A 26291-nucleotide genomic window follows, 5' to 3' on the forward strand; every position below is an offset into this window, starting at 1 on the left:
GAACTCAAAGCAAGATTCACATCTGCCCCAATCTTAAGCCACCTTCGCCCCGATCTCCCATACCTGGTGGAAACATACTCCTCAAGCATGGCTATGGGAGCCGTCCTCTCACAAAAGGACCCGAAACGGGCCAGTTACATCCTGTTGCCTTCTGGTCGCGTACATTCACACCCCCTGAACTCAATTATGCTATTACAGTCAAAGAACTCCTAGCCATTAAGTCAGCCTTTAAGGCATGGAGGCACTATCTCTTGGGCGCCAGACACACAATCACCGTAATAACCGACCACCGGAACCTCCAGTACCTAAAAACGGCAAAGGCCCAATCCTCACGACAACTACGTTGGGCTCTTTTTTTTTGCTGAATAGGACTACGTGATTACATTTCAATCAGGGGTGAAAAACGGGAAGGCCGATGTCCTTTCCCGTATGGGGGTGGAAGAGCAAGGGTATCAGACTCCTGATCCAATAGCAATCATCCTGAGTGACAAGCTCCTAGGAATCACAGCAACCATAACTCAGAAAGAAATACATGAAGAAATCCAAAACCTGATGAGTCCGGAACAATTACAAGCGTGGGGTGCGCAAGGAGAACATTACATGATAAAAGATCAGCTGCCCTACTTCAGGAATTGTTTATTCTTACCAAGCCAAGAACTATGAGAACAAGTCATGTCCGGTTATCAAGATTCCTTGATCGAGGGCCACTCTGAAATCGCTAAAGCCCTAGCCAAGGTAAAACGAAATTATTGGTGGCCCACGTGGCATAATGACATTATCCAATTCATCCCGTCTTGTGGAGTGGGTGCTCAAAACAAGTCATCCAAGCAGAAACCGGCTGGGCTATTACAACCATTGGCAATCCCACCAGCACCCTGGCACACGTTGTCCCTCGATTTTATTACTGACTTACCACCCAATCAAGGGTTTAACACTATTCTTATGGTCGCGGACCAGTTTTCAAAAATGGCACATTTCATTCCTCTTAAGGGGCTCCCAAATGCTTCCACTCTGGCAAAGGTGTTTCTTGAAGGCATAGTACGGCTCCATGGGATCCCTTCAGTTTTGGTTTCAGACCGAGGTACTCCGTTCGTATCAAACTTCTGGAGAAAATGCTTCTCTATGGCTCAGATTGACATCCGGCTATCCACCAGTCACCATCCCCAAACGGATGGTGAAACTGAGAGGACAAATCAGACGCTTGAGCAGTATCTGCGTTGCATGTTACACCAAGCTGAAGGAAGCTGGTTCGACCTATTATGGATTGCTGAATATGCTTATAATAATTCCCTACACACCAGCACCGGGCAGAAACCCTTTTATACCATGTATGGCAGGCACCCAAGTACTTCTGAGTTGGACATTCCCACAACCCTGGAAATGCCAGCAGTCAAAACCTTGCACACAACCATTTCTCAAACCTTTAAAAGGGCAGCTGAACACTTACTTCAAGCGAAGAATCGCCAAAAGAAGTTTGCCGATCAACACTGAGCAAAGGCCCCCAACTACCAAGTGGGAGACAAAGTCTGGCTGGCGTCTAAACACATGTCCATTAAAGGACCCCAAATTTTCCGTCCAAGATACCTGGGTCCATTCACCGTCACTTCAGTGATAAATCCTGTGGCGGTCAAACTAGCTTTGCCCTCAAACATGCAGATTCATCCTGTGTTCCACGTGTCTCTCCTTAAACCTGTTCAACCTGGGACCAGGGTAGCAACGCCACCGCAGCCAGTAGTAGTTGCCGCAGAGCCAGAATTCGAAGTCAAGGACATCCTAGATTCAAAGTATGTCAGATCCAGATTATACTACTTAGTAGACTGGAAGGGGTATGGTCCACAAGACAGGACATGGGAGCCTTGTGAGTACATCCATGCACCTTGCTTGCTTAGACTATTTCATCAAAACCATCCAACCAAACCAGGACCAGACAGAAGGGCCACCTTGAGAGGGGCATTGGGGGGGAGGGGGGAGTGCTGTCATGATTCCTGCCCCTCTTGTCCCCAGCCCTCCAAGAGGTCAGGCTGGAGCCAGGCCATGATCACCTACATGGCCCTCACGGGCCTCTCCATCCCTCCAAAGACCCACTTGGAGTCAGACTTGGCGCTTGTGGCACCAGACTCACTCACTCCCAAAGGATAACATTGTGGATTGGACTTGTAATGCATTGATGGGGACAAGATGGATGCCCCCACATATTTCGGTTCCCAGAACTACATGTGCGGTCTAGTCTTTTGGGTGTGGTTCAGCCCAGAGGCACCTGGGATACCCAGAGACTATTTAAGCCACACCCAGGCTGAGAAGCATGCTTTGCGTTTTCTGCACCTGCAGTGTGACACTCACCGTGTTCGGATCGGTCTCCAGTGGGCCTGCATCTTTCTTCTGCGCTCAGCTCCTGCAAGAACAAGAACACCGTTAGGAACAGCCTTACCTTGCAGCCCTTCTGCCCATCATTCAACGCTCCTTCTGTTCTGCAGGCATCTTCAGCAGTGTCATTCCCATCCCGGCACGCCGCTTCCTAATGAAGAGGAAAAGAACAGAGAAAAGGCATTAGTAAGCATTTTACAGCTCTTGGCTTATTTTTTTTTTTTTTAATTACAGTACGAGCTTCAAACGCTTACCTGAATCCCAGCCGCTCTGGGTGAACTGTCTCCGGAACTTCTCATCCATCTGTGAGGGGGAAAAGACACTCCAGGTTAGCGTGGAAAGATCTAGAGACGACGCATACCGCGCTTACTCACCGCATTTGTTCTTCATAACCGGCATCCACGCTGACAACGTCACGGCACCTAAAAGACACAGAAAAGAACTCAGTTCAATACAAATACGAAAAGGGTGCATTGCGCATCGCGCTCTCACTCACCTTCAGCGCCACTCATCTCAGCAGCACGTCGCCATCCCCGGACGACGGCCATCATCTAAGAAGGAAAGGAACGAAATAGAGAACTGTTCAAAGACTCATTATACTTACCAGTCGGACTCTCGCCAGTGAAGTATCTAGGCACCAACGAGCCCGCATCAATCAACGCACCCCTGCGCTGAAAGCAGGACGGAGAGCACACCATCCAAGAAAACAAGGCCCAGTCGCCAGTCGAATAACCTCCAGGGAAGGGTTCGAGGTCGTAAGAGGCTGAGTGACGTCCCCGTGGATACCAGGTGAGTGTTACTGATCCAGGGCCACCAGATTCAAGACTTTTTAAGTCTGACATCTGGCCCTGAAACAGCAACCATTGGCATTGGAGAAGCCACTGAAGCAGTCTCAAGCACAGGCTGCGCAATAGAGGGCATATGCGAGTAGATGCTCCGCCACTAGATCCAGGGAGTGAACTTGGACGAGCCAGTCATCCAGGTAGGGAAAGACATGAATGCCCTACCTCCTGAGGCAAACCACTACTGCTGCCCAGCAGCTTGGTGAAAACCCTGGGGGCCGAGGAAAGTCCAAACGGCAGGACCCTGAGCTGGTAATGTTGACCCATCACAAACCTTACGTACTTAATATTCTTTTTGATGAATCGGCACAATGTAGTAGGCACCCTGAAAGTCTAGGCAAACCAACTAGTCCTGCAGATCGAGGGCTTGCAAAATCTGGGCTATAGTAACCCACTTGAGCTTGTCCTTGTGTAGGAACAAGTTCAGCAGCCGCAGATCCAGAATGGGGCGCCAGCCTCCATCCTTCTGCACCTGAAAATAGGTGCAGTTACCACGCCTTTCCTCGTTCTGAGCGCAGAACTAGCTTGATTCTGCTTTTCGACAGATACTGACTGAACTCTTCCAGGAGGTTGGGTTTCATGGTCCTGGGGGCGCTGAAGAAATGCGAAGCGAAATTATATATCCCTGCAATTGCGGAATGACAATCAGCTGATAGATGCTTTTCAGCAACTGAGTATTTTTGCACACTATTGAGATTTGCAACCACAGATCTGTTAGAACTGTGAATCGGTACAGTAATTTTCCAACATGAGTGGACTCAACAGTAAGTTTAAGCCTTCGAAGAAGAGCTGTGCTCGAAACACGTGTCGGCTGAAACCAATCTACCAATTCTACTCATAAAAAATTCCTTGGAGTGCATGCGCAGTGTATCAATTGTTCAGTCTTTGTTGGAGTTCCTGGGCAGGGGTACCACGCTCGGATCCAATCACCTGCGGCAATATTATTGATTACTCAATGATATATTGTCTCTGTCTGTATCTGACTATTACCTGTATTAGCGCTGTGGCTTCCAGTCTCTCTGCCTGGTTGCCTTCAAGAAGAGACCTATACTGTAGTTATATAAAAATGTGCACTTATTATATACACTAAAGCACGATACCGGTCGAAATACACAGCTGGGAAAAAAGAAATCGAAGCCCATAATGCCGAACATGGGGAGTGGGGGCTGCGGGGGTGTGCCCCCTGTTCCAGTGTTCAGGATTAAGGGCTTTGGGGGTTGTAGGAATTAGAAGCGGGGGACGTAAAGCCAAAAAAAGGAAGAAAAAAATAAAAACAGAAAATGGGATCCTGCGGCACCAGCTTCGACCCACATTACTGGGAGGAAACTGACGCTGCAGGGATAGAACGTCAGCGGCACACTTCTGTGTGTGCCACCAAAAAGGTAAGTGGGGGAAGAGGAGGAAGGGCAGGGGGATGTGGGATGCCGGAAAAGTGATCTATGATCACTGCGCAGCGTGATTTTGGAATTCGATATTTTCAGATTCGCAATTTTGCGCTGCGTAGTAATCACATACATCCTATGGCACACTGGGTGAATACCAAGTTCAGGTAAGTAAAGACTATGGACAAATATACATATATTACACACTATAGGATTGCTTGCAATACTCGGTTCAATGGTAGACCCAAGATGTTCACAGTTAAGTGCAGTAGAGTAGCTTTTAAGTTAGCAAATAACTCAACCAACTTGAAACATATATGCAAACCGTTTAAACTCTGTAACTTTTTGTAACTTTAACCCAAGCCGGTCTTAAGAGTCCAACCCTATCTGGTATGAGTCAAAGTTCATATTTGTCACTGGCCACCAGGGGTTAGGCAGAAAGGCAGTGTTCAGAGAGGCAGTATCCAGCAGGATTAACCACTGTTGCAGGTAAGCAAAGATGTTTGTTAAAAAGAAGCCCAGGGAGGTTATGGTGTCACCCCGAAGAATTGTACCAAGGACCAGTGTCCTAGGGCAACATTTTTTTACCGCTAGAGCACAGTGGGTTGCCCACCCCAATGTAACTATCGGGAACTGAGAGGGTACAAAATACAAGCTATCTGCAGCTCTCAGAATCACCAAATCAAGCAAGCAGACTCCAGGTAAGTTGTACCAGGGGTGGGACAATACATACAAATGAAGAAGCAATTGCATCAGGACGATACCAGCGGTGAGGCAACAGCAGACCCAGGTTTTACAGGTTTTTCTCGGTCTTGCCAAAAGGAGAAGGGGACTTCAGTGGATATTGCGACAGCGCACGTGCAGACAGACACCCAGCAAAGGATCTTCGCGGTTCTGGCTTGTTGGTGCCTTTTTCAGGTTGGACGGTTGACGCAGCGGTCAACTCTTAGTATCTCGGTCCTCGCCTCTGGTGAGGGGACTTTCGGGAGCAAATTAGACTACATGCAGGTCTAGGATGCCGCCTTCGAAGATGCAGGTGAACCCGTGCTTCCGGCAACGATGCAGCCCAGGATCCTGGGTATTGGGAGTTTGCAGGTCGTGGAGGATGCAGCTTTTCCAGGGATGGCACAAATTGTAGTTTGTCTTGGGACTTGTTAGGCCCACCAGTCCATGAAGGGGAGGGGGGGGGGTCGGCAGGGGGGAGTCATCTTCTTTGGATGGTCAGGATAGCAGCTGTTTCTCAACAGGCATTGGCAGTCATTGGAAGTTGCTGGTGGAGTCTTGCTTCGTCCTTCGGAATCTTCTGTTCCAGTGGTCGAATGAGTTTCAGCTCCAAGACCTCAGAATGTATCCAGGAACCCTGGTTGAGTCCCCCAATTATGTCCGATGCACCATTCAAACTTGAGGGGCAGGAGGGCGGTTGTCCAATGGGGACAGTCAGACTACCAGTCTGAACTGGTTTCAGTCAGGCACACTGCAGAACAAAGGACATAGGAGTTTGTCAACTCCGCCACTTCCTGTCCTACCAGGTCCTCAGAGAAGCTTTGCAGGCTTTCCTTGGGAAGCCCACCGAAGACAAAGGGACAAGGGCATCCTCCCCGACCCTTAAAGGTAGAAGAAAGCATAAGAAAGCACAAGTCATCTTGTTTAGAGCTTAAAAAAAATAAGACTACCATTTTGGGAAAATGGTGTCCCCTATCGCAGCAGCGACGATAGCCCGCGACAAAAGTACGGGAAAAGTCATGCAAAAGGTACACTGCCACCAGCCTCAGAGGAACTTGTCATAGTAACAATTTCTAACTGGAGAATCGAGAAAAGGGATACATTGTCTGTCCTCAGCGCTCCACTTAAGGGATAAAAAACCATTCCCTTGTTAGTTTGTTTGTTTTATTATTTGTATTGCGCACCAGACTCAGGGGTATCAGGGTGCATAGCATGATATAATTTACAGCTTAGTTACACATCAGCAAATACAGTACATATAAAATATAAAGGGCAAAGATAATAGAAAGACATCAAATGGGATTAAAGAACATGGCAAGGTCCTAAAAGAGGGGAGATACAAAACACGGATACAGAAGACGCATAGAGGACAGTCAATGATAGCAATAATAGCTGAGAAGGATACTTTTTACATGAAGAGTAAAACAGGGTTGGTCATGGATGAGCAGACTAGGCCTATTTGTCGGAATCCTTGAACCATCTCATTATACTCTGGCAGACGTTTTGGTAGGATTGGTCCGCCCTCAGTGGGGTGGGAAGGGAGTTCCACTGTCGGGCAGCCTTAACCGAGAAACTGCTCCCCCCACTCTGGATAGCTTGAATCTAAGGACTGTGAGGCAATTGGTGTTAGATCTAGTGGTTCTTGTTGAAGCTTTCATGGTAAGTCTATCTAACAGGTAACTGGGTGCCGCATTGTTCAAGCATTTGTGAGTGAGGCGACTTTTAGTTTGATTTTATCATGGGTTGAAAGCAAGTTATTAGCTCTTCTAGTCTTGGAGCTCTCTCCTAGAGAAACCCAGAGCTGCTCTAAGGGCATTATTTTGAAGGAATTGAATGTTCTTAATAATTTGTTTGTTAGCCCCTATGTACAACGCATTACAACAATCAAGCTTTGATAATATAAGCACCCTGGCAAGGGTAATGCAGCTATTGTTGGACAAGAAGGGTTTACCTGCTCTAATCAATTTACAGGTATATGCTGTCGCCGAGGCCATGGCATTGACCTGCTTACTGAAAGATAATGTTGAATGCAGGTAGAAACCGAGGCTCTTTACCTCCTTGGCAAATGTAATAACATTGTTGTCAATATTGAAAACAGAATATTTGGGGCTTAGTTTATTGATGGTTGAGGTTGTGCCCAGGATGATGATCTCAGTCTTGACATCATTCAGGCATAGTCATGCCTGGATGAGATATACCCTATTCGCTAAGGCCAAATCCTTGTCATAATCACCAGTAAGTGGTAGGAGGATCCGAGTATCATCTGCATAGTTAGTGTAGATGATACCAAGATGGTCCAGATTATCGAAATGTGGACACAGGATCCCTGGGGCACTCCACAGGAGATGGGGATAGGGTCTGCAGCTGCGGTAGGTGAGAAGACTCTCATAGTACGATTACTAAGAAAGGATTGTATCCATACTATAGCTTCTGCTGAGAAGTGCGCGGCAGTGTCCAAGTGGCAGCATGAGACCTTGTAGTCCACAAGGTCAAATGCAGCCGATGGGTCCAGGAGAAGGAGAAGGGCTGATTTCCCTTTATCCCTAAGTTCATCAATCTGGGCCTTCAGGTCCGTTAGAGCCGTTTCAGTCCCATGCTGTGGCCGGAAACCAGATTGCCGTGCTCCTAGCAGAATGTTGGATTCCAGATATTTTTGAATTTGTCAGTAGGCCATTTTATCTAGGATTTGCAGGAGGAAAGGCACTGTAGTAATCGGTCGGCAATTAGTGGGTATCAGTGGGTCTAGGGTCTGTTTTTTCAGGAGAGGGAGCAACCATGATTCCTTAAGATTTGGTGGGATAATGCCTGATGAAAATGAGGCATTAATGAGTTTCGTGATAAAAGGGGCCAGGTCTCTGGCAGCATCTTTTATGAGTTGTGCGGGACATTGGTTACCCTGGCAATTAGAAGGTTTCAGGAATAATATGATTTTTTCAGTTTCAATTAAAGCGACTTTGGAAAATTTAAAGCGGATTGGATCAGCACCGATATTAGGTGGTGTCGAGGTAATTATGGATGGAGTCGTACTCGTTAGTGAAGCTTTTTTCTTGGCAATTTTTGATTGTAGGGTCGTGACTTTATTGACTATTGCTTGCTCTATATTAGAGCACCATGGTTTATCTTTTATACAATTATCCAGCATTGGGATAGGGGCTTCTAGCTCTTTCAAGATGACAAAAAGCTCTTTAATGCTAGATTTGGCCTGTGATATTCTGGTGTTATAAGTTTCACGTTTAGCTAGGAGTATTTCACTTTTATAAAGGGCTGATATAGTTCTGAGGTTAGTCTTATTTTTCTCAGATGGTAGTAATCTCCAGGGTACCTCGCATGGTCTTATTTGTTCGTAATGTTTTCAGGTGTGTTGTATACCAGGAGTTGAGGTGTGCTTTAGGTTTACGTTGTCTCATTTTTAGTGGTGCTATATAATCTAGTGAGGCAGACCAGCGATGGAAACAAAGAATCAATGAGGTAGGAGCTCCAGTAGCTTCCAGAAAGCCCTGTGTGCTACTTTAGAAAACTGCAGAAAAACAGGACGCCCATTAGAAATACAAGAAGTGGCCCAAAAAGTTCCATGCCCCAGAATAAAAGGAAGGGTGATATGGAAAAGGTTTCCACTGTCCCAGAAGAATTAGCAAGAAATGCAGCTGCCAAGCAAAAATTGCTGGGGGGAGGTGAGGTGGGGGCTCGAGAGCGAAGATTTCTCACAGGAAAGAGACATTTTCTTTAGCATTTACAATAGCTGTGTTGACCCCCGTGTCTCCCATAGGGTAACATTGGGTGTAGAGGTTTTGGTCCCTAAACTCCCTCTGCCTGGCCTTTGGTCGTCAAACCTGGGCTAAGGATCCTTTCCTATTACAGACCTTTGGAATAGGATAGAGTGGGGTACTTGCATGAATTGAAGGAAATACCTTACTTTAAAGAACTTTCAAAGCACCACCGAAGCCCACTGCATCAGTTCTGAAATGCCTTCCCTGAATAAACAATAGATGGAACTTGTGACTTTTTGGGCACGAGGCCCCAAAAATCTCCATGCTGGGCTTCATGAGATGGAGGCAGCTGGATTTGTGTTTACTCCTACTTAAATTATTGGTGATTTTTTCTGTGTGCTCTCATTGTAGCCCTAGACCACTCTCACACCCTTCCTGGGACTAAGTCTTGACTACTCACCTACCTTACCTCGATTGGATTTGGCTAGATTTATTTGAGTGTCTCCCTATTCACTAAAATAGGTTTGCCTCCCAAAATCCACCCCCCAGGGTTAATTTTAGAAATCCATCCCAACGTACTCAAGGACTTACTTAATAGAGAGCTGTGTGAGCAAGATAATAAATGTACATATTTTTCCGGATATCAGTGTGGTGTAAGCTCCAGGGGATAGGTGGTTGGACTATTTGTACCTTTGTGCCAGCCTAACTCCCCCCTTCTTGAGTGTTAAGCCTTCTTTCGCTGTCATGCTACTTTTCTTTAAGAGTGTCTTGGCTTCCCTTTTCGGTTGAGTGTGCTAGTCCCTGCACCCTCTACCCCGGGTTAGTGTTTGCAAAAAACTGCCTTAACACAGGTGCTTAGGAACAATCCACAGCATTTAACAAAGGTAAAGTGCAGAGATTAGTTTTGATTACAGATCCTGGCACTGGGGCAGACTGCACGGTACATGAGAACATGCCCCAAACCTCTCTAGAAGCACCCAACCTCGACTAAACACCTCCTGTGAAATGTTACCTAGAACAGTCACTAAATGTTGTATCTAATCCTGTATGCGCAGCAAGACACAAATGTGGTTAATTTCCTCTCAAAGTGTTGGTACATTTTTCCATAGATGCATCAATGTTTTTCTTCCCTAATCTAGAGATTAGGAGGGTTAAGAAGCTCCAATCATCTCACAAACACACAAGGGTTCTTTCGGTTTTAATGGCACAAAGTAAAATTAGTTATTCTGGTAAACAAAGGATATGGAGCAATGGGCGCAGTCTGTAGTCTGGAATGTTCTCCAGGTTCACAAAGGCAGAGTTGAGAAGTTGATTGGCGAGCTCATTAACGCTGTAGAAATCCTGTTTCATAGCTGGGCCGGCATGCCCCAAGACGTGAAAACTGAAATTGCAGACAAAATGGTTATGTAAGCAAATATTGAGTAGATCCGATTCAAAACAATGGGAAACAGAAATACTACCAAAGAATCACATGTATTTTACATAATTTATATACTGTTTTCAACATTTTACAAAACAATTACTTGAGAGGTGGTTAAAATGTATTTTCAGAATCAACCCTGTGGGCAAATTCTGAGAGGCCCACCCTATTATGGTAACCCGGAAAACACACGTATGTCTGGCCAAACCCAATCAACGCAGTGTAGCAGAGCAGTACGGCTTCGACTCAGGAGTGAGAGTGGTCTAGGGCTATAATGACACAGAGCATTGCAATAATTCCACTTCGACACAAGATGTACAAAAATACACATTGATCTGGCCTTTAAAACACATTCTAAGCAACAAAATCTGCAGGTAACTACCATCATATACATTCGCTATTGGGGGTTCTTCTAAAACCACCACGTTATCTTTAAAGCAGTTAAGCAACAGCAAAAATCAACACTAAGTAGCTGTGTATGGCAAAGCCAGAGAGAAACCGAGTAAATAGCAGTTTAGAACCAGTTGGAGACAGGCAAGTAAAATTTGTAGAAAACAGAACCACAAGAAAACCTACGTTAAGGTCCCTGTGTGTTAGGAAGTCCAACCCTGCTAGGTGTTGAGGCCTGGTGCCCAAAACAGGTAAACAAGAAGAACTTCACAGGAAGGATAACTCTGATTCGCTAATAGATGCTACCAATGATAATGGTTGCAGGCAAATGTTCCAGAAGTTGATAAAAAAATAGGTCAAGTTCTTACAAGTTTCTCTCCCAATCTCACCACTCCAGGAGAAGGCCAGGAGGGATCATTGACCAGACCACCACTGATATTTCGACAGTTTTCAGAGGTTTCTTCCTACAGTGCTTTTTGTGTTTTATGGAAAACCCATGCACTGAAAACAATTTTAAATAACATTTTTTAACATGAAAACGTTTACCACTTTAAGTAAAGATTTCCTTTTTGCAGCTTTCCTCCCAAACATGTCAATGGGAAACTGTCTGCTTCCTCGTCTGACTTTTTGGAGGCAAGTAAAGACCCCAGGGTTTACTTTCTTTGATTTTTGCTCACTTTTATTGGGAAACTGATCAGTCTCTGAAAGACTGAACACATTACTTAAAGTGTGATATGGCACGTTCGAGCGAGTGGTTGCTGAGTGGGCTGTCTTGCTGTCGGGACCTCTGCTGAATGCTGCTTCAACACGAACTTTTGGATTTGCTTGCCTAAACTGCATGCTTTCTTTTTCTTGTAGTTTGCTTTTGTAACCAGCTGCCCACATTATTTGTTTTGCGCCATTTTCACCAAACGTGCCTGCCTACTTGCCCAGCAGCCACCACATCACCACTGCTCACGCGCGCTCAGCGCGTGCGTTCGAGCGAGGGGTTGCTGAGTGGGCTGTCTTGCTGTCTAGCGGGTGCAGATATTTCAGGGTGCGTTGACCCTGTGTTGCTCTCTTGCTATTTTCTGCAAGTAAGTTGTATAATTGAGGTAATCCAATGTCTGCCAGGTTGTACACATTGAAAACAGGAATGCCCTGTGAGGTTAATAACGAGGAGCATAAGCAACCATCTACAAATTGTATTAAAAGAACACTATTACGGTTAATGCCAGAATGGGGGATTTTCTTTAAAAAAAAAAAAACTTTCGGTATCTCTGGCGTCAGATATATGCCAGTTTTGCACCAATGATATCAAAGTGATGGATCTTCTTGAGGGAAGTCCACTTAGACGAATTCCAGTAGAGACTCTAGTCCCTTTTATACTATGTGATAAGGTGTGTGTCCCTTTGAATCATATGGGCCAAGTAACTGGAGGGTCCTCTACTTCTGGGGAGACTAAGGGGGATGATACAAGTACTCCACATGAATCTTCCGCGAAAACGGCTGACAGAATGCAGCAGGTTGTACCTACTTGTACCCAGGCAGATAGTGAAAAGGAGCATAGTAAATCCTTAAATGACAATCCTACTCTTCATTTACCACGAACTTCGGAAACGTCAGACTCTACATTACTTACTGCTTACAATAGTGGTGAACTGATGGCTACTCAGACAGTCACCACGCCTAATAGCATGCAGTCATCACAAGAGGCTACCTTACTCGACTTAACCATTCGACCATGCACGGTGATGGCACAGCAGAAATTACGAGCAGCGCATGAGGCACTGATGGTTGCGGGAGAAGTCGATGAAGACATGAGCTTTATGAATACAACCAATGATAACTGTATTGACACCGGAGAAGTAATGTATATATGCTCAAATACAGGAGACTTAAATCAGTCGAATGGTAGGAGTGCGTCTCCTCTAACCCGAAAAATAACACCACCTAGGTGATTAACTTTGGAAAATGAGGCAAAAAATCCAAGCCATGAGTTGACCAAATCACTGATTATGTTTGATAAATCCCATGAGCATTCACTAAACAACTCTGTGTCCTTTGTAGCACCAACACCACAACATACTCATTTTGGTGAAGTGGCCCAAGAACATAATAACTTCTTTATAAACTGACAATATCCGGGCCAACCCTCTTTTACGTAGCTCCAGCGCTAAATCGCACGCTGAGTGCTATGAATACGGGCCGGATGTCTATAGCGAGACTATATGAGGTACTTGAATGTAAGGTGAATGCCCAAACTGAAATGTTGATTCAATTACTAAAAAATAGTGCTCAATTTGACAACATGCCCAAACCATCTATTATCTATTCTCAACAGATGGCTAATGAGACAGTCACAGGAACTCTCTTGCAGCCCATCCTAGCAAGTAGTGAAGAACAAGCTGAGCACACCAAAAATCCATCTAACACCGCTGTGAAAAGTGGGACACCTAAGGATTTCCAATAGTTGTGGATGATGGAGACATGCCATCCGATAGCTTGGTTGCCCCCAGCACGGTGGGAGTCCTTCCCATCACTACCAGTCATTACTACTGAAGAAGACAGGGCAACACTTTCCGCGAATCCCTTCAAGGTGAATCCTTTCACCTTTCTGGGAAAGCGGATATATCGTCCCACCCTTTACCAAGTCAGAAGCAGATGACCTCAATTAAGCAGAGCAATATTAAGAAGCCACAGATAAAGAAAGTAGTGGCTAAACAAAACTCCCGAACGATGATGAGAAAGAAAGACTTGGGACAAGTACAGCCAATTCAGGCTTAAGAAATTAAAGTCCATGAAGTGATCCCTCCACAAGAACATGAGCCCTTGAATTTAGTAGCCATGATATCGCTCCCAACAATAGTCACGAGTCTAACAGAAAAAGGGACTCAACTTCAACAATTGAGAAATGAGCAAGGAATACAAGATAAACTGGTCCGACCCACGATTGAACAAGTTCGAAATGAAATCAGAGGGTCCATGGCTCAATATTTCACAAATGTGAAAGCACCCAGTATTGCAGAAAGAAAAGTCAACCAATCCCAGCAAATAATAGTTGAACAGGAGCCAGCAAATCAGCTGTGCCCCACTATACAAGAACTACCAGATGAAATCAGAGCGTCAATCGCCCAATATATTACACAATCTAAAGATAATCCGGGTGACACTGCGATATCTCAAAAACCTCCAATGCTGATACCGAAATTGCCTCTATTATTAAAAGGACCATTGGGAGTTAATAATAATGGACCTATTCCAGCACATATAGACTTGCATGCCATCAATGTACCGAGCAATAAAGATGTATTGAGACAAGATAGGCAAGCACATGGCTGGAGCGAATATAGACACTCATCGCCTAATAATGTCTTGCCAGGATCGACCATTTCCAAAATATGATTTGAATCGCAAGAGCATTTTTAATATATGTGATGAAATTTACTTATCATAATGATTTATCAAAAGTAAGACTATTTATGGGATCTGGGATCAATCTTAACGCTCTTTGGCAAGCGGGATCAGAATTCTTTGATATGGGCTTTCAAATTGCGCAAGATTTAGTTTCAGGGTCTAACTCTGTATCATCCCAAATGCATCCCAGGATATATCAGAATGTAGCGTATGCGCATCAGAATAGCCAATTGCCCAAAACATCACCTGAGAACTGTCAATCGAACGTGAAAAACACAACAATCCGAGCCAGGTACGAAAGTGAATTTACTCTCATGGAACACACAAGGTCATAGGCACTTCATACACTCGCCAAGTGATGAATTGAATGCCTTCGACATTATTTTGATCCAGGAAACATGGCTTACTGATGAACCAGTATTGGAACCCGTATTACATCACAATAATCCCAGCTATAAAGAATCTATTTGGCCGACCAATGGCAGGCCTCCTTATAGCTATTAAAAAAGCAATGAACTTCAAAATAACATCATGCAACTCTCCCTCATCATATATCCAAGTGGTGAAAATATGCAAAGCCCCCCTTACGATTGCTGTAATGAATGTTTACTAGGGCAAGCAGCAATTATCTTCTGAGAAATTATTCATATGTATGAATAAAGTTCTTAATTCATTGATGATGGATAAAACCATTAACCACACTCTAACTATGGGTGATCTTAATCTTCACCTATTGTAACGTAAGACCAAGGACTATTCATATGATGAACTGCAATGGCTAAATATGACGAGAGAGAGAAATGACGCCATGTCAAATGGGTCTATTAAGGGAGATATTCCGGCTCAGGCAACCTGGCATAGAGAACCATCTCAGGCTTGCTTTGATTATATTTACACTGACAGGACCTTCTTGAATATAATCACCTCTCTGGTAGTGAAAAAAACCACGTTGAGTGATCACGACCAATTATGCCTGTCTTGGGAATGGCCGAACAAACGATACTCCTTTGTATAGTCACCAGGATATGGCACCCGCTGTAGTACATCAGGCATAAAATGGACGAACAACAAGTTATTGCGATTTGAACGTGTCCTAGAACATGATTTAGAAGGTTATGATCTAAAAGAACAGGCTGTTACGTGAAATCAATGCAGATGTTTAATGACAATGGGAACCGTAACCACTAGCACAAAATCAGGTATATTCATGCGTTTGACCCTGATCTAAAATGCAGAAAAACACAACTGAGGAAAGATATACACCATTTGTTTAAAGATTTGACATCAAAGAACATGAATTTAATAAAATATCTGATGTCAAATTATAAAAGAAAAGGGGTAGAAAAGCACAACAATATCAGCTCAATGGAGAGAGAATGATGAGCCAAATTATATTGAAATCATCAGGTGGCATCTGGCATTTACTTAACGAGACTAACCCGTTGGGCCAAATGGCCTTACAGTCCAACCCTATATCACAAGAAAAATGGGCCGATTATTATGCTGGTGTTTATAGATCTCCTTTTCCTCAAACTGAATTCGATTGGTCAATCTTCAAAATGAATCATGCCCTCACATTTGACAAAGAGGATATTGTACATTATATAACGAAGCTCAGTCAATCTAGAGCTCCTGGCCCAGATGGACTTTGCAATTATACACTTAAGCAGAATCCATCGGCATGGGCCTCCATACTTTACAAAATCTTCAAACATGCAATACGAATTGGCAAAAACCCGAGTCCTGGACAAAATCAATAATAGTTCCCATTTATAAAAAAGGGGATAGGACTGATACAAGATATTATCGGCTGATTGCCCTGTTAGATTGCCCGGGGAAGATTTTTGCCCGACTACTCCTAGTGCCATTTAACACCTGGCTAACAGAAAATAATCTCAGAGAGGAGTTCCAAACCGGATTTATTCCGGGTGTAACGCTCACCTGATTCCCGTAGAGGCGCCGATCTTGACTGGGCGTATACCGTATCTTCAAAGGTGATGTGTAACACACGGCTGGCTCTTTGGGCTGGACCTCTGTGCACTGTATGTCTGACTCGAAGGGTAAGATGTCTGCAGATAGAAAATATGGGATTAAGGAACTGGGTTATTGAATGTCTCTCTCTTCTTCCCTTTCTCTTCTCCTGTAGAACCCCAAAGGTTAACGCTCTCACCTTAGGTAAGTGAACGCCGTGCTCTCCATCTGCCTCGGGGCAGGGTGCTGTAACCAGTTTCTTCACTGGATAAGGGGAGCAGGCCTCTTGACTTCAGAGGACTGCTGTCCGTTGTTTACTGCACGAACGGTAAGTTTCGAGTAATTCTAATGTCTTTAAAGTCTTTAGTAATGATGTTTCTTGTTTTGCAGGGTTCCGGCGATGGCGGATGACGGGCTGAAGTGAGTTGAAGATGGAGCCCGTGTGATGAATAGAAGCGCCTGGAAGCACGTAAGTAAGCGCTTGTTGCCTGCTTCACGATGCGCTCTAACTGTCTTTTTATTTTGCAGGTACAAGTTCGGAGCGGCTGCAGGGTGCCGGAATACCCACTGAGTTAGATGTGGAAAGGAGTAATGGCACGTGAGTATTAAAGTTCCCCAATGTCTTTAAACGCACCTTGTTTTGTCTTTCAGATGCGGGATGCAGCGCCGAAGGCCTCCGGAGTGTGCGAAGAGTTGGTAAGCTTTTGTCTTTCAGATGCCGGAATGCAGTGTGAAGACCTCCGGAGCGCACGAAGAGTAGGTAAGACTTTGTCTTTCAGATGCCGGAATGCAGCGCGAGGCGTTGGTGACAGCCGATGGACCAGGTAAGTGAAGAGCTGTCACTGAAGACCGTAATGCTAACCTGTTCTTTCTTGTCTTTATAGGTGTTGCTGAAGACTGGATTCAGGATGGTAAGCCTTTTTCCTTAGGCCCAGGATCAGATGCAGAAGACACAATGAGCGTTCTGCTGCAGAGGATGCAGAATAACGCAAAGCAAGATTCATCCATCGGGTGTGGTTTAAATAGCCTCCTGTAGTGCTTAAGTGTCTCCTTCCACAGCCACACCTAGGTAAGAAAAGAGTTCCTGCTTTCCAGAAGAGTTCCAGTGTTCTGAATCTAGGGAGTGGCTCCTGCCCCACCCAACAGGAAAAGTAGTTCCAAACAGAAGAGGATCAGAGGCTCAACTGGCAGTCAAGTAAGCAGCATGGTCTGCTGCAGGTAAGTCCACCCAAGCATTATGAGCCCGGCGCTTCCAGCGCTGGGACTGGGCATATTTATGAGCCTGGTGCCACTGGCGCCAGGACTGGGTCCAAAAGGTCCCAATTGGGACTGGTTGGCACTCGGAACCTGGGTTATGGATCTGCTTCCAAGGGAGTTGGGAAAACCCTGACCTTTTGGAAGCAGAGATCATGACACCGGGGTTGGGTACTACAATTAATTTGATCACTCTCAGTGCAGTCATACAAGCGAATAAACAAAAGGTAACAGCCCATTTTCGCAGCATTCATAGACTTTCACACTGCGTTTGAGGCAGTCCCACGTGAATTACTATATTTGAAACTTCTGAAGCAGGGTTGTCCCTGGTCAATCTTGAAATAGATTATACAGTTCCATACAAACACTAGCATCCAAATTCGTTTAAATAGGGATGGTTTGCAATCTGAAGACATAAGAACAGATCGAGGACTAAAGCATGGATGCCTGTTAGCCTCGGCAGTGTTCCATTTTTTTTCTCTCTGATATTGGACACAATTTCAGGGGATTGATTATGGATGCTCCGAAACCCATGGGTGTTCCTATTAATTGGTTGTTATATGCTGACGACATGGTCCTATCAAAAACACTGCAAGGTCTTAAAACTATGTTACGAGCGCTGGATACTTATGCGCAAAGGAATTGCATATCAATGTGACCAAGACCAAGATTATGCAATTTGGCAATCTAAAACAGATGTCGAACGTACTCATGGGTATTGCAAAATAGCAATTTGAGTGTGGTTACAAGTTATGTCTATTTAGGAGTATTATTAACTAACCATCCCTTAAATCTACCTTATGAAGAAAGCAAACAAATTAAACAACATACAGCTATATCTCAGGCCAGGATCATCAGAGCCAAGTTCTGTAAGTTTTCCATACATCATTTAATAGTGTATTATAGGCAAAAAATGATGCCAATCTCGTATGGTACAGAAACTAGAAGGTGGTGCTCATATTCATATTGGTCAAAAATTGAAGGTGCTTATTGGAAGAAAAGTCTACTGTTACCCATGTCTGAGCCTCTCCCGATAATTCGATATGAACTATGCCTCATTTCATTTCATGGCGTGTATAAATGGAAATGGTGTGTTATGTATCGAAAACTAATGATGGACGACCACAAAAATGGCCTATTGCACTTACTATCAACATATGTTTCCCAAAACTCGACTGATAATTTTATTAAAACATGGAGTTTGAGAGTGCGGAAGTTGCTGTCCGATGCAGATATATCATTGAGTTGCTATGGGACAACCCCAATAAGGCCAAGCAGAAGATGTTGGATCATGATTGGAACCTGACACGCCTGCATTGTCGGCGGTATAAAAAATTCGGAGAGAATCAGTTTGAGTTAAAGAAATATGGACAGGTTGCACGCTATTTGCTAGTGTCGCCTAGCCGGCAGCATCGCTCAGCTTTTGTCCGCTTCAGACTGCATATTTATCCAACAGCTGATGTACTATGTAGAAGTAATATGTTGCCACAAGATAAAATACATTGTCGATTTTGTCATTTAGTGAAAGAAACCTTAAGGCACTTGTTAATTGACTGTGTTGAGCTATTGTGTATGAGGTGTAAATATTTCAAACCACATTTTGAGGGATACACAAATGTCACGCATGATCAATTGTGGCTAATCTTGTTTCACACGAATAAGAAATCTCTACATTATGCAACGGTTAAATACTTGTATGCATTGAAATTGCAGAAGCATGAACAATCATTGGATAACTTGTCCGTCCGTATGAACTTACCTTGAGAAATCGTAATTTAATCATGAACAGTTGCAACTTCACTATTGTATTAATTTGTAATTGTGATTTTCTTCGCATTAGATGTGCAAAAATTATTATTGTATGTTAATACTAGAAGTTCTTTTTTTATTGCATTGTAAATAAGAGATGTGTTCATTTTTTTATGGCTTGATACTATGTACTATGTAAGATATCGAAAGGCTGGAATAATACTCCAGCCATCATAACAATAAAATAAAAAAAAATATTAGATATGGATACTTCATATCCTTTTAACGGTTTTTCCTGTAACTTTGTGGTTATAATCACAATATGTCCAGGATGAGCTCAGGGCAGCAGAAATCTTTATCATATTTTTAACTTTTTTTCTCGTGCAAAATAGAGTACCATACATGAGAAAACGTCCCTGCTATGACATTTTGCCTTGTCCTTTAAATATCTTGTATTTAGGCCTTCTTGTGAGTTTCTAGCCAGACATAGGGTCAGTGTCTGTCTGGTCCCAGTAGGCCAATGTTTTACTGTTGCTGTGCAGATGTGGTGACCATGTGTTGTCCATGATTGTACAGCTAAGGCAGCCTGGTTTCGAGACCTAGTGTTTGAAAGATTTGCAGTGTTTCTCTCAGGACCTTAGTTTTGGAGTTTTAACTCTGACAGAACTGTTCTAGTTACTTTCCTCATCACACCGACAGGTGTCCTACCCACTTCACTTCTGACAGCTAAAGTGACGGGCGTTGGGTAAGATGTTCATATTTGTGATAAATCTTCCGGACCTGTGTCAACCCCAGAATGTTTTGCTTGGACTTGGCGATTAGTTTCCTTTGTCCCTAGGTGAAGGGGATCTTATTTCCTCGCTCACCTATTCTTTTACTCTTTTCATTTTATATAGTCAGCCAGCACACCCCACCTTATGTGGAGTGCAGGGGTCGATACAATGTATCCCCTTGCATATTTACCCAAGCAATTTTGATACAATTGCAAGTTTACTTGAGTGGCAGTGGTTGTACCTTAGTGACGTTTTAGTCTTATTACTTACAGGCTGTTAAATCAGCCGCATGACTACCTTGTCCTTGTGAAAGGTGGTATATGGCTCAGAGGAGACCAGCGCCTGGATCTCGCTGACTATGAGCTGAGGTAAGGCCGACTATTAAGGCCGTCTTGATGGCGACCAGCCTGATGCCGACGGATGCCATTGGTTCGAATGGTTTGAGCGCCAGTGCGCACAAGACTATGTTAAGGTCCCACACAGGGTGCAGTCTCTTGACGAGCGGGTAGAGCCTAGAAAGACCCGTCAGATGTTTGACGATAGGGTTGGAGGAGGAGAAAATGCCTGAGTTCCTGGAAGGACCGATGGCTGCAAGGGATGTGCAGCAGGTGTCCACCTGCACGCCTGAATGAGCGAGGTACGCCGGAAAGGAGAGCACGCCGTCCAAAGTGCACACCAAGGGGTCAATTCCCTTGGAGGCTGCCGAGTGGCAGAATCTGGTACATTTGCTTTTGAGAGGCTAAGGTGCCGAAGCGTTACCCGCTCAGGTACCAGGCTGTGATGGCTAGTTTCCCTAGTGCATGGTGGATGGCTCTGCCCCCCTGCTGTGCCAGAAGATGTGCTGGGCCTGTCAGAAGGTGAATCGGGGCACCTCTGAGACGATGAGTAGCTCCGAAAACCATGGCCTGGCTGGCCACCATGGAGCTATCAGAATGATGAGGAGTCGGCGAGACTCCTTGATTTTGAAAATTACCCTGTGGATCAGGGGAGTGGGCGGAAAGGCGTAGGCTTTCATGTCGATCCACTGGAGGTGAAATGCATCTCCCCGCGAGCCGGGCCCTGACCTTGCCAGGACGCGAACTGGAGACACTTCCTGTTGTGCAGGATGGCAAAGTAATCCACGTCGGGGTGACACAACCTGATGAAGATCTCCTGAAGAACGAGGTCGTGTAGCTGCCACTCGTAATTGTCCGCTCCCAGCCTGCCTGCTTCCAGGTTGGATTACCCCGGGAGTTGGACTGCCGTGAGGTAAATGTTTTCCAGGGCCCACTCCTGCATGCTGATCGCCAGTCTGCACAGAGGAGGGGAACTGGTGCCTCCCTGTTTGTTGGCGTTGTACATGCTTGTCGAGTTGTCTGTATGAGGACAACCTTGCCCCTGAGAAGTGGTAGGAATTCTCTGAGCGCTAGGCAGATGGTGTTCAGCTCCAACCAATTGATGTGGTATTTCTGCTCCTGTCGAGTCCAGGTGCCGTGGACCGAGAGATCGTCCAGGGTGGCTCCCCAGCCATCAAGCGAGGAGTCTGTGGTGATGGTGGCCTGCGGAGAGGGTGGCCGAAAGGGCTTGCCCCTCCGTAGGTTGCCGTCCTTGGACCACCATGTTAGGTCCGGGTGGAGAGATGGCGGAACATTGATCATCTCGGATTGCGAGCCACGCTTCTGATTCCATGAGGCCGCAAAGAGCAGCTGAATCTTATATTTAGTCTTGTGTGCGGCACGGCTAATAGGACCGCCACCAGTAGACCCAGGAGATGTTGGTAGCACCATGCCGAGGTCACTTCTCTGCTGAGGACCTTCTCGGAGCATGTGTCCCCGATGAGGCCCAGGAATGTCAGAGTCTGAATAGGCTACAGCTATGACTTCTCGAGATTGAGTGAGACGCCAAGATCGTGCAGTGTGTTCATAAGGCCATGGGAAGAGAGGCAAACCGCTTCCGGGGATGTAGCCCTGACGAGCCAGTCGTCGTGGAATGGGTAGACTAGGAAGGCAGCCACAGCATTCATGAGTCCGGTAAAGACCCTGGGGGCAGAGTTGAGGCCAAACGGAAGGACCTTGTATTGAAAATGGTAGCCCATGATCCTGAACCGTAGGAAAGAACGATGAGGCTGCCAAATCGGAACATGTACGTACGCGTCCTTCAGGTCCAGGGAGCACATCCAGTCTCCCTTGTCCAATGTCTCCGCAATAAAAGCTGGCATAACTATCTAGAATTTTTGCAGGGGTAGGGAGAGGTTGAGGGCGGAGAGGTGCAGCACAACTCTCAGGCACGCCTGGTTCTTCTTCTGAATGGCGAAAATCCTGGACTAAAAGCCAAAGTCTCATTGGGAGGCTGGGACTTCCTCCACTGCCTGGCACTCTACGAGCGACTGGATCTCCGCCAAAACAGTTGCTGTCCCAACCTGTTCAGTCCCTCCCACACGGGAGAGTCCCTGGGAAGGAGTCTCCCTTGCGAGGTGCAATGGAAAATATCGGCCCTACCTTGGGCCTGGTCCGATGTTTCACGAAGTTCTCGAGATCCTTTGGAGGCGACCTCTGGATCAGCTCCCTCCACGTGGCTCGTCTGTTCTTCAGCGCCTTCGAGGACAGCGAGTCAAACGCTGAACATGATTGCCAATCGTGGTCTGGGCCAAGGTAGCGTTGGTCAGTGGGCGTGGTGGTCTGAAGTTGGGAAGAGCCTGTTGCGGGATGGACACCTGCTGAACCCAGTAGAAGTCGACAAGCGCCAGGGGGAGGAGCGTGACTCCTGAGGACCGAGTACCTGAATGATAAACAAGACAAAAAAGACAAAGAAAGTAGTATCTGCGCGTGGAATTACATGGCCGAAGCTAAACCCAGGAGAGCTGGTGAATTCGGCCCGTTCCAGTCGGTACGGAAAAGGGGACTGAGGTGTGGCGCCAGAGGGCAGAGTCAGGGCAGCGCATGCTCCCTGGGCTGCACCCCCGCACGTCTCTAAATTTAAAGAGTAAGACTTTTTTTTCCTGGTGAAAAAGGTTCAGTCTCCCATCCCTTGGAAGGGATGCCCCATACAGTATGGAGGAAAGGGGACAGGACGTAAGAGTAAAATGCAGGAAGGCATGAGGCCTAGAAGGCAGAGGAAGGAAGCCGCTGGTAGTGTGGCATTGTTCCGGAATAAGTCCACCATCTGTGTCAAGAGGACTACTCTCCTTGGGAGGGAAAGCGTTCCCCACCCGGGTATCTAGGACTGCTCGAATGAACTGGAGCCGTTGAACTGGTGTCATGCGGGACAAGTTTAGGGAGAAGCCCAGCCTGTGCAGTATGCAAATGGGACAAGACCTGCACTACAGACTTCCCTCGGATCAGCCAGTCGTCCAGATGTGAAAATAAGTGGACTCCGGATCTCCCGAGGTGAACCGCAACTACCGCCATGAGCTTGGTGAAGACCCTTGGGGCGCAGGTAAGACCAAAAGGAAGCACCTTGAACTGATGGTGCATATCTCCTATGCTGAACACTAGGAACTTCCTGTGCTTTCGATGGATTGGCACATGGAAATAGGCGCCTTGTAGGTCTATGGACACCAGCCAGACCTGAAGTTTGAGAGCATGGAGAATCTCTCTCAATGTCACCATCATGAATTTGTCTTTCCTCAAGAACTTGTTTAAGGCCCTGAGGTTCAGGATGGGACGGAGACCTCCTTTCTTGGGCACCAGGTAATACAGGGAATACCAACCTGATCCTCTCTCTTCGGGAGGTACCTCTTCCATGGCACCCTTGAGCAAGTGTGCTCTTTGTTCTTGCTGGAGAACCTGTCCCAGTTGGATTGAGGTGGGGGCGGTCTGTACAGTGTTTCTTTTTAGAAATGGCAGACACAAACCCCATTGCATGAGCTGTAGAGCCCTGTGTTGGGTAAAGATTTGGGGTAGTACCCTTTGGGTGCACTACAACAACCTTAGCCTCCTGACAATATGACCCAACCTTTGGTACAAGTCTAAACTACACAGGTTGGTAGTGTGGCTGAGCAGCCAGGCTTATCTCAAGAGGGGTCAATGTGATCAGCAGTGGAGTTACACAGTGACAAGTATTCAAATAAACACTGACAACTCAAGGTTTCCTGATAAAACAATTATGAATATACCAGTCATTTAAACATGCCTTCTTCAGAAGTGAGCAATATAAAAGCAACACTCAAATACACAGAAATAGACACTCTTAGGTTTCTCAGAATCAGTAAAGACCCATTGGGGATATCACACAGACAATTTCTACACCCTCAGGTGACTTAAATACCTAGGACACGGTGGACATTAATCTATTACTCCTGCATTCAGAGTAGGCTTTGAGAGTGTCAAAAGAAAGGGTAATTAGAACAAATAAGAGATCCCAAATATTCCTTAAGTAGGCAAATACATTTTAACACCCCAATGCAGAGTATGCTAACCCTTTCCTAGAAGGATAGGTGCAACACAATAACGGAAGAGAGAAGAGCCATTCAGAGAACCAGGCTAAGCCAATGTCAATGGGCAAAAGTCTATGTGGCTGAAGCACTTCTTGCAAGTGAGTAAAAGTCTTTGCACAATGTTTTTTTTTTTAGAAGTCTTTGGTGAAAAAGAAGATTCAAATGTAGGGCCACAAGTCAATAGTCTTGTGAAGTCAAGCGAATCTACACAGAGAGGTAAGTTCTCCCAGACCTTACAGTACCTTTAGGTTGAAGAAAAATGCAGCAGATGACTTCTGTTCCTGTGCATCTCTGCAGATCCGGTTCCTGGGCCTCAGTCGTGATGACAAGAGGGAGGACTCCTGCACCACAACGGGAACAGTCACCAACGGCAACCGGCAAACTTCAAACAAGTGGCACTTCGGTGTTTCAGCTCCTCTCGTCTACCGCAAACAGCAACACTGCGGTTCTTGGCTGTTGAGATGGGCTTTCCTTGCTTCTGGGGTCCAACACTCTTGAGGTGGCTCGGGCTTGGTCAGTCCTGCTTCCTGGGAGTCTGGAGAATCTTCCTGGAGCTCTTGGCAAACTTAAAAGCAACACACACACACACAATCTGGTGTTCCTATCCCTGGATATTGGGTTCCAGCAGCGACTGCAATGGAAATTCAACCAGCTCCGAGAGAATGTCCAGGTGGCTTACTTTGGAGTCGATTGGTCATACCTACTCGAGGGGAGACGTCGTCCTTGCAGGCTTCTCGGTCGATCCGAATTTGGAGCTTCAGCACAGCAGCAGGCCTTCACCAGGCAAACCAACGGTCAAGGAGTAGCAGCAGGCGTCCTCTTCCAAGTTCTTCTTTGGATTCCTTCGTCCAGTGGTCGACTCTGCCTTCCGAGCCAAAAAGCCTCGCCTTTCATGCAGCTTGTTCCCATTCATTCCAGCCTAGCTGTCAGTCACGCAGCAGGGTGGCTGTCCTTGCCGGACAGCCAGCCGGCCAATCACCTAAGAGTGCATTCCTGTCTCCTAGGAGACTAAGCACAGGGAGTTTCGGGCACCTCCCTCACTTCCTGCCCCCACCAGACATACTGGAGCCAGAGGCGGGTTTCACTTCTGAAGCCTACCAAAGAAAATGAACAAATGGACAAAACCTGGTTTGGCGCGCAGAGTAAATCTCAAGAAGGACCTAAACAAGAAATGGCGAAAAAAGACAGCCCATTTTGACAAAAATGGCAGCCACGGGTGCTTCACTGCTGCTGCAATTGCAGCCTGTGGTAAAAATACATCACGATAGTAAAAAGTAACCACTGCCACCAGCTATTAATTGTGTAAAGGGTAACATAAAAAATGTTTCACGAGAAGCTAGACAAAGCGGCAACTAAGTAACCCCACCAATACTCTATTGTAAGGTGTGCTGGGTCTAAAAGGTTACAATGCAAGTAAAGTCAATTTCACTTTACTGCTCTTGGAAACAGTAGTTTACCCAAGAGCAAGATGTCTAAACATAGGTAAATCTAAAAGACTTCCCTGTGTCACTGCACTAAAAGGTGCAAAATGATGCCAAATGCAAAATGATGCCTATGGAGTTTGTCAGACTCCAAAAGAAACAGTTTAAATCCCAGAAAAAATACATGAGAGTGGGAAAAAGGTCTCACTCTCTCCAGGTTAAAAATGAAAAAGTCTTCGAGTCCAGCAAAAGTGCTGGGGGTCTCTAAGGTAGAGAGGAATTAGCACATTTCTGAGGTAATTCCCTGCCACTGGAGCAAGTGCTCTGTCAACCGTCCTCCACCCAGTGCGCTGTGAGAGGGGAAATCAAAGCGGCAGCTGGAATGACCCTGCCGCTGATGCTGCCTGTTGACCTCTAGAAGTCCCTCTGCCCCTTCCGGAGCATGATAAAAACACTTCTGCCCTTACTTTGCCGGTGGGAGTTGC

The 26291-nt window shown here is 45.7% G+C and overlaps 1 protein-coding gene across 1 annotated transcript in view; it reads right to left on the reverse strand.

Moving 5' to 3' along the window:
- The window catches only part of LOC138468323 (exportin-5-like), a 1170237-nt gene that overhangs the window by 327594 nt on the left and 816352 nt on the right, over nucleotides 1–26291 (reverse strand). The window contains exon 23 of the mRNA XM_069608829.1: nucleotides 10263–10399. Coding sequence (XP_069464930.1) covers nucleotides 10263–10399 — 137 coding nt within the window. The remainder of the gene's footprint in view (nucleotides 1–10262; nucleotides 10400–26291) is intronic.

This window comes from Ambystoma mexicanum, chromosome 4q (genome assembly GCF_040938575.1).
Source record: "Ambystoma mexicanum isolate Mex_15411 chromosome 4q, UKY_AmexF1_1, whole genome shotgun sequence".
Taxonomy (NCBI): domain Eukaryota; kingdom Metazoa; phylum Chordata; class Amphibia; order Caudata; family Ambystomatidae; genus Ambystoma; species Ambystoma mexicanum.